This window comes from Diadema antillarum, unplaced genomic scaffold (genome assembly GCF_040938485.1).
Source record: "Diadema antillarum isolate AM-2024a unplaced genomic scaffold, OU_Dant_1.0 scf00000205, whole genome shotgun sequence".
NCBI lineage: Eukaryota > Metazoa > Echinodermata > Echinoidea > Diadematoida > Diadematidae > Diadema > Diadema antillarum.
Genome location: NW_027271094.1, coordinates 497,174 through 511,700, shown reverse-complemented (window position 1 = coordinate 511,700; position 14,527 = coordinate 497,174). Strand labels below are relative to the sequence as shown.

Sequence of the window (14,527 nt, the reverse complement as noted above, 5' to 3'; positions counted from 1 at the left end):
TGCAAGGATGCTTTCATGTACACGATGGGGGTGGAGGGAATAGGCTGTGAGTAAATGGTAACCCCTCCTCGGCTTAAACAAGAAGAACATAACGACCAACCCTTTCTGAAATAGGGGTCATTGTGATTTTTAACTTTTGTATTTTGTATTCACAGTCCCTGTAAGGCTGTTGAGATCGAGTGATTAAACCTGATTCAAGTTGAAATTTGATTTTTCCTCTGCATACTTGAAATTCTCTTCCTACACAAAATGAAGATCTTCACATGGGGCATCAAATGAAGGAACATACATAGCAATGACTTAACGGGCCATACATCTCACTGTTTTCTTTGTTAACTGCCTCATCATAAAATGGGGAAACTGATGTAAACCAGGATTAAGAAATCTTGCAAGGGGCAAAAGAAATACACTTTACTAATGTGTATTATGCCAGAGTTTCTGGAAGTCATTTCTCGTGGAAATTAAAATTGATTTCTCACTCTGTGACAGCTAAGTCTTGAGATCATCAGTAACTGGCTTTGGTTACTCAAGAGCTAGCAGACTCACATCTGGATTACAACGGTCTAGTAGTCCTTGCCACGGCTGACCACTTCCTTGTACGTCGGTCTCAGCATGATGGTGTGCTCAAACTGAGCTGTATAGCATCCCTTCACGTCACACAGGGGTGGGTATGGGTCAACCAGTCCTGCAACACAAACACAAGTTTGAGAACAATTTTTTCGTCTTCTTTTCCGAGTCGCTTTTTTCACGCTAGCATAAGAGTCCTTTGAAAGATTCTAAATGACATAAGTAACAATGAGGTTTCATTCACAATGTGAGAGAACAAGCAATATTAAAGACACAGAATAAAATGGGCTTTCAGTTTACAAAAAGTCCTGTTGTTGCATAGAACAGAATCTCTCCGTTCTATTCGAAGAAATGTTTTCTCATCAATATTCAACAAAAACTGACATACATGGTTACAAACAACACATTACAGACACAATCATGGAAAATGCAAGAAGTTAACCTTTGTGCTGCCAAGCACCAACACAATTAGTCAGAACAGCCATTTTTACTGCATGGCACATAATATCTATGTAAACACATGCTACCCTTCTCAATTCCTACAATTAGCTGTCACGCTATAAAATATCTTGGGGGGGTTTTGCCCTCCCTCGATGGATTCTCTTTCTATGAGAGAGTGTGTACACGTATGGATGTACTAAAAAATGAGAACTGTCCGCATGCATTCTATTTTCGCGACATTTGAAATGTGCATGAAACTTCTTGTCTACACTGTATGCATTGCACGCCAGTGGCAATTCGCGAAAATTTCATGCCGCAGAAAAGGCCATCGGCTCCAAATCGGGAAAATTTCATACCACCAATATATCATGTTTTACAGTACATCTCTGTTATTCTTCACTTCACAGCATTATAAAGCTCCAACATATACAGAGAAATTTTTCTCACCATTGTCACACAGATTCTTTAGAGCCATCAGGTATTTGGTCTCTCCGAGTCGGTCCAGCCAGCGGCGGCAGAAGGCAAGCGTCCCAAAGTTGTTGTTGATGACGTTCAGAAGGGCCTTTGATCTCGCCATTCTGCAGATATTGATCCAAACAGCAAGATCAAATGCATCACATTTACCCTCATTCTTTTAAAAATATCAATCTTTTCTTCACTGTTTTTGATAGAATCAGGAATAAATCACTCACATTATGTGCCACTACCTGTCTTTACAAACTACTATTCCATTCTGATTGGTAACTTTGAGTAATATTTACAAATACTTATATTTCCAGAGTTATTTTACCTACTAAACCACAGATTTCATGCAAGGTCCACTTTGCACATGAGCAATAAAAGGTCATTTGTACCTGCAGATGTGTTATTTCTCAATTCACCAAGCCAAGCATCTGTGATATAATGATTATTCACGTAACCCTTCAAAATGGTGCTTGTTACCCAGACGTTGCTGTGGTAACTCTAGTTTGAAAGGCTCTGTTTAAGGGATCGTAGTGTTGAGTGAGACCTATCTTCTCTTTACTAACATTTTTCAGTGAGATAATGAAAAACTTCTTACGAAATATGAAAGAGCATGTAATTCTAAGAGGAATTCAACGTTTACTTGAAGAAAATTGGTTTTGAAATGGCTGAGATATCCAAAACAGAGCGATCATAATAAAAGGTGGAACCCACCTTTTGTTATGATCACTTTGTTTTACTTTGTTTTTGGATGTCACAGCCATTCCAAAAACTGATTTTCATCAAATAAACTTGGAATTCCTCTTAGAATGTTATACTCAGTACTATTTCGTAAGTGGTTTCTTGGTATTTCACAAAAAGTTAAAAGCCTAATCCTATCTCCACCAATACTATACTATCCCTTTAAAATGATGCTATAGAGAAATACTGCAAGTAGACTCACCTCAGAGGCACATGGCCCACTTCAAAGTTCTTCATGTAATGTGAAGTCTCCATGTCATCTCTTACATATCCTTTCCCAGTGCTCCCAAATGTCTCGATGGCATAAAATTCATTCTCCTACAAGAGATTGGTTAGAGGAACGGGAAAAAGGATAAACCATAGATACTGTCACACAGATAAGAAATTATATACCCATCAAACTGATAAACTTAATTTCAAATGGACACTACTCCACCAGCCCTTACCAACAGAAAAATGATAACTGGGTTAAATGGTAAAATTTCTGGACAAAAATTTCTTATCAATCTGGTTGGCAAGACAAAGTTCACAGCAAAAATTCAAATGAACTTATACTGAGCTACAAATTACATTTGGTTAATATTTTCCATTTATTTTCACAGCATTTTGGAAAACAAAAGTAATCCATGGGCTGAAGCAAATTAGGACATCACCATATTGGTAAAACCCTGGTAAAGAGTACATAACAATGAGCTGATTTCATCATCATTGTGACCACAAAGACAAACAAGAATCATTTGCTAATGGGATTCAATTGCAAGTACATCTACATAACTTGCACATTAGTATCACAGCAAGGTATACACGCTACCATAAACTAGAAGCATTTGTGGCACGAAACTTTCGCAAACTGGAGCCGACAGCCTTTTACATGGAATGAAATTTTCGGCAATTACCACTGGCATTCAATGCATATAGTGTAGACAAGAACTTTTGCTCGCATCTTAATTTTGTGAACCTTGGCTCCTCAAGAAATTCGCAAAAAAAAAAATTTCATGCACGCGAAAATTCCTGGCTTTACAGTAGTGACTGAAAACTGATTTGATTGTGAGGTGAGTTTGTGCATGTGGTGATGTTCTTGCAACCGCACGCATTATACCTCCATCCTCGTAGCCTCGCCCCCTTTGACGATGGGCACGGTCTTGCCAGCATGTATCCTGTAGGGCCCGATGGAGTGCCCATTGAGGTTGCGGATGGGTTTGACCTGATATGTGGTGCCGTCGAGTTCCACTTCGTAAGACTCCATGACCTCCTGTATTCTCTCTCCAACATCGCACAGTCTCACATCAATACCAGCTTCCTGTGGGAGGTTATCAAGATAACATAGGGAATGTACACCTGTATGTCAAGAGAGTAAGAACTGTACTTACTACAAGATAAGGGGTAAAATAGAGATAACATAATAGCAAATACCTATAATCTCATTCTTATACATCAAATAGAGTAAGGAGAACTTCTTTTTTTCTTCAGCTTTAATATCTAAGAATGAAATTAAAAACCAAGTAGAAATTGTAACCTGTTGATGGAGTGATTGCCATAACATGGACCAGCACACCCACTACATCGTCAGAGTTTCATACCATTGCACATCTCTTAAAATCATATCATTTACTACAGAAATGCAATTTTACTTTCTTCTTTTATCAGCACAAGTTTTAGTCTCATTAAAAATTGCATCTTTTCTCTTTGGAAAGAAGTCATTTTTATGCCTGTTTCAGTTTTATCGAGTGTGAGCATTGTATCATCACATGCTTTCAAGCTTTCATTTTAATACTTTCATGTTTCAATATGCTGTCAGTATATATCAACAGTATCACTCACACAAGGAAACCTTTGGAAATGAGTAAAAAACTGGTCAGTGTACTCTGAAGCTATTACAGTCTTTAGGTTGTGTCAATGTATCCTGTTCTGAGTGATAGAAGTATCACAAGAAAAGTTCCCACTCTTTTTCAAGAGTTCAAATGAAAGGCATCTCCTGTGAGACCTCTGTTACAGGAAATTATTACACCACATGGTGACAGAGCCTACCAACAAAACAGGAAGGTTGGCTACTGGTGGTTGTGCAATACCATCCTGTTCATTCTGCACTCAGGAAAGTGGAATACCCAGTAACCCTAATTTATCATCAATGTCAGTGAATCAACGATCAAAGAGATCTTGATCAAAGTGTCAACATTAGATAAAACACTGTACCATATTCCAAATACTGGTATACATTACAGGCATAAACTTGAGACAGCATATTGTGCTATAATAGTTCATGTATACAGACTCCTAAGGGTAAAAATGTGAACGGTTCTGAGATACATAACATTTACCTGAAGAATTTTGTTGGGTGTATAAAAAGTAAATATCAAGAGTCTTTGACTCTTTCTTGAAGCACATTGAGTTAACAGAGATTACTACGGTCAATACACAGTACAAGACATGGTGTCACTCTGGTTTATACTATATTTAGAAAAAGAAAAATCCAGCAAGACCTAAGGAGCTCTTTAGTCCTTGAACACAATCATGTAATCTTAATAAGGAACTGTGGTTCGGCTGTTGTCTATTCTTGGTGATGTTGAAAAAGACACTGGCATGTAACACAGCATCATTATGACTAACAACATTACTGTGATTTGTTACAATGCTTTCTTCACTGCTTGGCACAGATGTCTGGAAACTAACTGCCACTAAATAGAGATTAACTAATCTCCTTAATCCCCATTGTGTCACCATGGTCTTCTTGTTGGACTAAGGCACATGACTGCTCCCAAGTGGGTTGCCTAACTTATAATTACGTCAAGTTTAGAGGAATTTATGAATTCTAATGAAAAAGCACAAAAGTCTAACTGCCTGAGCACATAAAAGATTAATAATGAAAAAGTCCCTTGGTGTACATATAGGGCATATCACAAAAGAAGATTTAATATTGCCTGCAGGTCATGCATAACTGAAGACTCAAATGTCTTACCCTTATTCCAGTATTTGTGGCATCTTTCACTGCTGCTAGAAGTTGATCATATCTAGGGTTAAACGTCACTGTGAACGCACAGTCAATGATTCGACCTAAAAGAAGAAAAAATTGAAAACATTTTCAATTTTCTCCTACGGCAAATCTAACACAGAAAAAATTTACTTGGAAGAGCATGCAAATCAATAAACATTCTTCTTTTATTCACAAATAAGATGAGAAAGCAGACTTTGGTTAAGAACATGTCATCAGCATTTTTATATATTTCTCAAAATCTGAAGTCGGAGAGTCTCACCATTATGCTCGAACGACAAAAATTGTACTGCAATACTTGCAGACGTTCAGTTGTCATGGATGTCTATTTACACTGCTGCAGTATCATATCAGGGCAATTACCCCCCCCCCCCCTCCCTGCTAAATACTGGTTAGTGATAAGGTTAGAGTAAAGATTAGGGTTAGGGTTAGGTTTAGCATTAGAGTTTGGGTTAGGGTTAGGATTAGGTTCAGGATTAAGATTATGGTTAGGGGAAGGGGAAGGGTCTGGGGTAATTGCCCAGGGGATAATTGCCCTACACCCCTGCAATATAGTAAACGCTTGGCTGCATTAATACCAACATTTTCAAACCCAATAAGGGCAGATATCCTCACACTGTAATACACTGGAAAATCCATACATAAAAAGGATGATAGCTTCCAAGCATAGGGCTCACCATTGATGTGTGTTCCAAAGTCAATCTTGCACACGTCATCATACTGGAGGACAGTCGTGTCACCGGCGTTGGGGGTGTAGTGAGCGGCACAGTGATTGAGGGAGCAGCCAGTAGGGAAAGCAAGGCCTGCCTTGAGACCATTCTCATCAATCAGTTTTCTGGAAGCTGTCTCTAACCTCTCACTGCAGAGATTAAAAAAAAAGAAAGAAAAACAAATTCAATATATTAAATTGTATATGACCCTCATACATTTCTTGGCCCAAATGAAGATTGTCAAAATTAGGGGTGAAATCAGGACAAAGCAACAGTACAAGTACAGACAAGACAGTACAAAATTATACCAACAAAAATAGTCAACATAAAGAGTGAATCATCCTGCTAGGACATTTTTGGTAGTAGCATTGCATAAGGTAGTACTCTGAAGTACATGTACAAGATGTAAAGTGAGATATGAAAATGATACATCCAAATTTTCTATGTTTAGAATGGCAGTTCCAGTTGTCAATGGTCCAGTGCTACTCACCATATATCTATCATGGTCAAGCCTGGTTTGATGAAACCCTGCACATACTCCCGGACCTGTCTGTGAGCCTCTGCAGCCTGTCTCAAGTCATTGTAGACATCATTTTGAGCTCTGTCAAGTGCCCGCTTCTCCTCATTTGTCACTCTCCACTCTGCAGTTTTCCTTTTTAGTGAAAGCAACAGCAAAAGCAAAAGCAAAAGCAAAAAAAACAAAACCTTGACAGTAATATCTTTACCAACATTTATATTTCTATACACTAATCACAAATGCATCCTCTTTTATATTCAACAGGTATAAAGCATACCAACACTCATAGCCTAGTTATTGCTGAAAGGTGACTACTCAGATCACAAGAACCATGATTTAATACATGAACTAAATTCCAAACAGTTTGTGACATTTCTTAATGAGTGCAACTTACCATAAGTCCCAACAACAACATAAGCACAACATTCTACAGAACACCAAGGTTAGGTTCAGTAATACCTCACCTGTACTTGAGAAGACAAAAAAACAAAACTCGATTAAACACCTGGCCTACCCTTGGTGGGGAAACCAAAGAGATATGAATTCTTGCTTGAGTTGTGTTTATTACAACTGATTGACAAATTGCCCTTCATCAGCATAATCTATGTCGATGAAGGGCAATATGTCAAATTGGTTGTGATAGATACAATACAATATTATATTTTACTGAGGTCTGATATCTATTTGCATCTTAATGCTAATAATGCAACTTTAACTGTCCCTTTCATGCAGCCACACTCAACCTCAGCAATGTGCGATCACTGCTTGAAGCTGACATCTTTTTTGTATATACACATTTGTATGCTGTGAGTGCTTGTGTGTGTATTTTTAAGTGTCTATGACTGCACACACATGTGTGAGTGCGTGTAGATGTGTGTCTTTGTCTTTCATGTCGTCATAGTTACCCATCAACTGTGGGGTGAATCAATTCCTCTCCCAGTGGGTACGGTCCTCCTGCAAACAGCTGTGAGATGGGTATTGTAGGTGGAGAAGTCTGCTGCACACTCTTAGCTGGGAAGAGAACAAAATGAATATGGTGTTAAAAAGTTTAGCAAGGGCAATGAAAACACTGGACACTTCCATCCACTGCTTGCTCTACACTGAATCATTAGACTGCTTCATCAATGTGAGATCTGTGGTGCAAAACAGTTTGTAATACACGCACAATATCTCCTGTCAAAATATTTTAATTCATTAATATTTGATTGTATCAGGGCAATTACCCCCGAGAGCAATTACCCCCCCCCCCCCCCCCCCCCCACTAAATACTGGTTAGTGGTAAGGTTAGAGTAAAGATTAGGGTTAGGGTTAGGTTTAGGGATAGGAGTTTGGGTTAGGGTTACGATTAGGTTCAGGATTAGGATTAGGGTTAGGGCCATGGGAAGGGTCCGGGGTAATTGCCCAGGGGGTAATTGCCCTAGACTAATATTTACTATGTTCAGTACTTTTTGATTTGTAATATCTACTCTTGAACTCTTCTATGTCAAGTGGCAATTCTGAAAGTGAGAGATAGTAGTGATAATAGATATTCTTCTTTCTTTTTTTCAAGATTTGACTATCTGCATCTGTCTGGAGTATATTATCAGATAACCAAATAACTTGAAACATGAAACTTATTGACATACTAAAGGCACCAGGAAAAAATAAATCTTAGCTGGGTTGAATACTGTAATTTACCAGCAGATGTGTACACAAAACAATACGATTCCAGGCATAACTAGGTCTGCTGAAATAGTGCTATCTCTGTTTTTCAGTCTGTTCTTCACCACCAATGCAATCTTCATCTGCTTTAATGCAATTGTTTACAGTAAAATAGAATAAAAAAAAAACAGTCTATTCTTGTGGTACAATTACTTGCATATGTGCAAAATGTTCCATCTAGTAAAGCAAGTTTTGTGTTCTTCTTTAAATATGGTTTGATAGGTAGTACTGGTTAACCATAAACAATCAATACAAAACTGAACCTCTGACATTGCAAGAATATACAAATACATGGGGTGGGGCCCGGGGGAGGGGAAACCTGTTTGAAATTTTCTACAGTAAGTTATCATTTCTCAACAAAGTAAAGAGAACACTGCCAGCATAAACTGTATTAGTCATTTCATGGAAAATGGAGTCATACCTTTATTGCCTCCACTGCTCACATTCCCCTGACCCTCAGCTCCATCTCCCGCGCCACCTTTCTTCTTCTTCCGCTTTCTCTTCTTCTTCCCAGCACCTCCTGCACCTTCCCCACCTTCCTCTCCTTCCTCATCCTTCTCCTCAGCATCCGCTCCATTTACGTCTCCTGGGAAAAAGGAGCAGATTATTGTACTTGTAATTTGGAAAACATTCACAGAGGTCACACTTGGAGTCATGCTAGATCCAAAGAACATACTGCCACATTCTTTTTTCTATGATGGTATGTGAAAGTAATATCTAGGTCCCATGATACACAGTTGCAAATGACATAAGATTGAAACCTATCGCTATCACTCAATACCAACTACGAAGGAACAATATTGAACCGAGAGTCTATACTTTACTGCATGAGTTTCTGTTTCTTTAAACTTCTTCTACAGATTGTAACTTGAATGCTCACAGTTGTAATGTTTGTCACATTATATGATGTCTGTGGTTCTTCTCACTTGGCTTTTCCCGATTTTGAGGACTTGCGATAAGCAGACATTTTACTTGTTTCTGACTGCAGGCTCTGCGATCCGAGGCAAATTGACAATATCATGAACATACATTGTATACTCACCATTGTGCTTACTCTCACTAAGTGTTTGCTTGTTCAGATCTTCAGTGACCTTCTCAATGTCACCATTGACAACAGCTTCTTCTTGGTTTCCTTCACCTGCAGAAACACAAAATGAAGGATTACTGTAAAACCATTCTGCGAATGTTGGCTCTTGCGAAATTTGCGAAATTAAAATGCATGCAAACATTTCTGGCTTTACAGTACTCTGTGTATTGGTCATGAATATAAACTAATACTTGAAAGCATTACCCTCTCCTCAATTGTTGTATGCACATAAACATTAATACAAAATTTGGTGATCATTGCATGTCATGTTCATTTAAAGATTTATCTTCATCAAGATTATAGAAAGCATTTCAAGTTCAACAGTCAGACAATTTCTGGCACTAATGAAAAATAATGTACTGTACTTTGGTATCCATGTACATGTATGTACATGTAGATATCTTGAATTCTGCTCAACCAAATTGCACTAAAATTACAGACATCACTTACTAGCTTATTTCCAATCACACACATAAATTTGGAAACAATCAGTCATCGGGAAGCTAAGACATTGACTTTGACTTTCATGTTGCTCAAAACATCTCTTTTGCAAGCCTCTAATTTGTGATTGTGGCGAATGCTGTCTGCACAATCTGAAAATGAAGTTAGCCATCTAATATCATGCGTTAGCCATCTAATATCAAAAAAGGCACCGCCAATTGCCCTAGCTGCCACTGCCGCGTACAGAACTGTATATGCACCGAAATTCAATGTGCGCTGTGCGTCACTGTATCCCCATAGGCATACGTGTTGTATGCGGGATGATCGTTGTGCTATCGCTGCGAATTTTTAGTGCATGTGTCAATGGAAAAGTGGAAGGATATTAGTTTTCACTTTGTGTGAACAGGCATTTTTCGATACGTATCGAAAATACAGGATTTTCACTTACCAGCGAAGGTGGCAGTTGCCTTCTGAAAGCCGGAATTTCAGCGCAAATTGTGATGATTCGTGACGTATCGTACCAAATTTGCAGCGAAAGTTCATTAAGTTTTGTCTTTGTTTGTCTATTTACAGGCCTCGAATTAACCGACGGCCACGGCCGTCGGTGCCCCTCTCGTTGGCCGCAATGCCTTTTGTTTTTTTATCAAAGTTATGGCCAAAAAAAATGTGCCCTTTTTCTTGGGGCCGTGGTGCCCTTTTAGAATGAAAGTTATTATTTATGACGTATGATATGCCCTTTCTCAAAGTCTCTTTAATAAGCTTGAACAACTTTCCCGATCTCAAATATCATACCTTCAGTTCACTCGCGTCCCGATATATCTCATTCAAACTCAAAGTATCTTTCCAAGATACGAGACAACGTGTGTACGTACATGTACGCCCCACCGGCTTTTACCGTCCCGCCTGCCTCCGCAGCGCAGCGGCCGCGAGTATGTACTAGCTAGGCAGCACATATTCAGATAGAGTAGTAAAGAGTGAACTCCAAGTTCACCACGAAAAAAGAAAAATCCCACGATGTGTGCCAGACTGGGGAATGGGGAGGGGTGGAGAGAGAGAGACCAATCAACAGAAGAAACCACGCGTACTGGCGCATTCTTGGAGGTCATGAACTGTCTGTCACAGACTAATCATAGCAATCTACACGCGCGCGCAAATTCCTTTGCCTTGTGGTTTTGCCAGCCAGCTGTCGGAATGTGCTTTGAAGTTTCATGGCAGCCTGGCCTGGCTGGCCTGAAAGGGTGTCGAGTTTCAATCAATACCTACTGTTGTTTTATTCCTGTTTTAAAAAATGTTGTTTCACCTGATAGAAACGCGGAGATCGGGAATGTGTTACAGCTGTAGGGAAGAGGTTTTTGTTGTGTGTTGCACTTTTTTTTGTGTGTGTGTGTGTGTGTGTTTGTTTGTTTGTTTTTCTCGGTTTGTTTTTCTTCTTTCTTTTTTCATAAACACCAAACATGCCCTTTCCAATGTGGCCTTGGTGCCCCTCTGACTGACTTAAGTGCCTTGGCCTCTTGGAAAAAGTGCCCTTTTCTAGATGGCCTTGCTCCTCCAAAATCCTATTTCGAGGCCTGTATTTACCTATATTAAATGCAAACTTCATTATTTTGTTTGACATTTTTGGAAAGCTTAGGTGATGTACGATTTCTTCAATGCACAACCTAAGCTGCGCTAGCCAGCACAACGGGTGTGTGGCAGCTGGAAGTAGGGCACTGCAAGACAATTTTCAGTCGATCTCGAGTCAAAGTTTGCGTGTGGTTGCATTTTCTCCACGCGCGCGGGAACAAACCCGTACATACGTGCGTCTATAAGAGTTGCATACATTGAAGTTTGCATACAAACATACAAATGCCATGCAACAAACTTGCCTTCTTTTCATCGCCATTAATTTAAATTTGTTGAATTTCACCAAAAAAAAACCCCTAACTTAGTCTAACGTTAGATATTCAGAAATTCCTTCCACCTCCGTGGGTAGCCGTTGACACATGCATGCATATCGATAATGAGCGATTTGACTTTGACATATGCATCGCATGACGCTGAACGCCGCGTCGCTACAGTAGGCCACCCTGCAAATAAACGAGTACAGCATAGTTTTGCCAGCCCGTACTTCAGGCGATGCCTTGTGCGAAACGGGACTCCCTGATGCCATGGACGCGCACCAGTCACTAGCAGGCGCTGAGCGGTGACGTAGCAGACGACGTAGATTTCAGAGTGCACATTTAAAAATACGGACACGCTCAAGGTTTGATCACAGCTATTGCGCGATATCGCAGTGGTTTGTGGTAAAAAAATAAACACATATTTTTTTTTTGCATACTGGTACTGTAATGAAATTTCGGGGTCAGTTTTTACTGATTAAAATCATATTTTTGAAGTTCCAAGGCACAAGGTATGATTTTGTGGTTTTTTACTGTGCAATGAGAGTTCTTTTGAAGAATGTAGAACATTTTTTGATATCTATTGAATGAGCCTACCTATGCTAGTCTAAACTTATAATCATAAAATAATGCTGATTTTACATGCATGGACATCTACAGTCTACCTACTAGAGTTCTACTACACCAGTTAAAGTTTGGAACGGACCGATGGGCAATGTCAATGATGGCTCTGTCGCCGATGTCGTAGCGTAATTTATGGCAATATTTTCAGCATGCGAACAAGAGATTGAATCATGGAGCTACGCAACACAACTCACTATGTCAGGGTATGTGAACACCAGATACACTGTGCTTAGCCCCGGAGACCCGCCGCTCTGCGGCGGGGTCCTGGCGGCTACCCCGCAGTTTCGTTCAAGTGAGAATCACGATCAACTCCCTATTGCCACATATACGGCAACTTCACAAATAAACCATGGCTAAATGTCCATCATAAACACAGTGACAATATAAAATGAAATATACACTAGTCACTACCCCATTGCCTTGGTCCTTCTCACCAATTTATCTGGAAACTGCATAATTTTCCACATTTTTTAGGAGTAGGCGGTCTGCCCTAGTGGAGAGCTTTGCTGCTATTTTGAACGTGTATATCCATCAGTACGCATCTACGCATGCGTAAACAATGACGTCAACGTTACGGACGCAAAAGGATATGAATAATGCATCATCGCACGGTGAATATGCATCATGTAGCGAGTAATACAGCTGTCAATGCACTGCACTGAATGCATTGTGTGCGCATGTGCAAGTGATTGTGAGTTTTAGTGAGCATCGGTGAGCTGAAGATATTTGCCTTATAAGACAGCATTTTCTGCATCATCATTAGCCCGACCAGACGCTGTTATGCTATGCGAAAACAGCGTCTGACGAGCGCGGCATGCAGCCTCAAAGTGAGGAACCTCAACACAACTACAAAACGTAGGAAAATGTATACTTTTCTCCTTTAAACAGAATACTTTACTCACATTAAATGCATGTTTCTATTATAGAAGAATAGTTCGCCACACTGGGTCCATGGAGACCACTTGCGATAAGTCCGTGGAACAAATAAAATGACACTTTCTGGCGCAATTCCTGACCGTCGGGCTTCGTCGTTGCAGGATTCAAAATGGCGCCTTGACTTATGCGCATGCGTGACCGGATGTGCTCCAGAGCGAGCGCGTGTGCGTTGAAAGTGGCGTCTGCTACACAATAACCGTGGTATGGAGCTCAATGCTCCTCGCCCGACCAGACACCAGCCGCTGCCAAGCCCAGTACAGTTTATAGCTGTATATACTAGTAACCGTGCGTACGCTGCTTGAGTGTAGCAGCACGGTCGACAGCGCGACCTTTTGAAAGGGCATTCACATCACGTGACCACCCGATATCTAAACTTGGCCTGGCGTGAAAGATTGTGTACGGTGTGGACATGCTGGATATGATGATCAATTTCGGTAAGTTTCATTACATACATTTGAATACTGATAGAATCAGATGTAGAGTAAATATTGAAGAGTATACTCGATGAGTTTGAGGTGACAAAAATGAACGTAAGTATCAAAAGTCGAAGCTATCGTGATACGATTACGTCGCTCTCCTAGTGGTTGGTGGTCGCGCTCGTACAGCCCTGTCGCGACGTATCATGTACAGCGACTGGGCTGTGTATAGACATCTAGTTACATCATCATAAGCAATGAAATGCATCAAACAGTCGCCGATGTGAATCATTTAGGTTTAGTCGACCCATATAAGTATTCCCAGTAGTTTTTGTTGAAAAATTAAGGAAATACAGCGCCGGAACGGCACCCGTTTGGTACAACATTAAAATATCGATGCCAAAACGGCGCAGCCCCAACACTGTACGTTGTACGTTGGGGCTGCTGGTCGCAGTTACACTGTGCTGTGCAAGCTGTGTCTAGCAGACCCTACATTCATTCAGCAGCCACATACTAAGTTAACAGCACAGTCACGCGTTGGTCTCGAGATCGTCACTACACACATAAACTTGAACGAATACGTAAAGGGCAATCGATAAAAACGCTACCATCCTCGAGGTAAATTTACCTGTATTCTTCTTCTTCTTTCTCCTTCGCTTTTTCTTTGCTTCAGAACCAGTTTGTTCTGGTGGATCATTGCCTTCGATTACATCTTGGGCACCATTCTCCACCACTTCTGTTTCCACGGGGTCCACCACTGCTGCCATGTTTTTCACGTCTTCGACATACACTACACTCGTGAAAGGGATTGAGGGCGCTCGATCCAACAATCATAAATCACGATCCCAATGCCAACTAGAGATTGTAATTTGTCATCACTGACAAATTAAGGTGATCCGATTTTTTTTTATCAATGATTCGAGTCCTGATCGCAATAGGCATGACCATACAAGTTTCATCTGTGTTTAGAGACATTGGCCGTGTGATGTTTGCATTCTCATTTAGAAAAGGGAGTCAT

At 40.2% G+C, this 14,527-nt stretch overlaps 1 protein-coding gene across 1 annotated transcript; it reads right to left on the bottom strand.

Moving 5' to 3' along the window:
• Window positions 1-434: 434 nt before the first annotated feature.
• On the bottom strand, window positions 435-14,286 carry LOC139723991 (methionine aminopeptidase 2-like). Its single transcript, XM_071635189.1, has 11 exons — window positions 14,138-14,286; window positions 9,171-9,266; window positions 8,550-8,714; window positions 7,333-7,438; window positions 6,401-6,562; window positions 5,878-6,059; window positions 5,168-5,262; window positions 3,311-3,511; window positions 2,414-2,529; window positions 1,456-1,586; window positions 435-685 (listed from the first exon to the last, which is right to left on the bottom strand). The coding sequence occupies exons 1-11, from the start codon at window positions 14,274-14,276 to the stop codon at window positions 564-566; spliced, it is 1,515 nt and encodes a 504-aa protein (XP_071491290.1). The 5' UTR covers window positions 14,277-14,286; the 3' UTR covers window positions 435-563.
• Window positions 14,287-14,527: the final 241 nt, after the last annotated feature.

Excerpts from the sequence above, each read along its gene's own strand:
- LOC139723991 (XM_071635189.1), bottom strand. The coding sequence starts at position 14,276 with ATGGCAGCAGTGGTGGACCCCGTGGAAACAGAAGTGGTGGAGAATGGT. Across the intron at positions 5,263-5,877 it reads CTTTGGAACACACATCAATG|GTCGAATCATTGACTGTGCG; the intron begins GTGAGCCCTATG and ends TTCTTCTTTTAG. Across the intron at positions 686-1,455 it reads AAAGAATCTGTGTGACAATG|GACTGGTTGACCCATACCCA; the intron begins GTGAGAAAAATT and ends TTTGTGTTGCAG.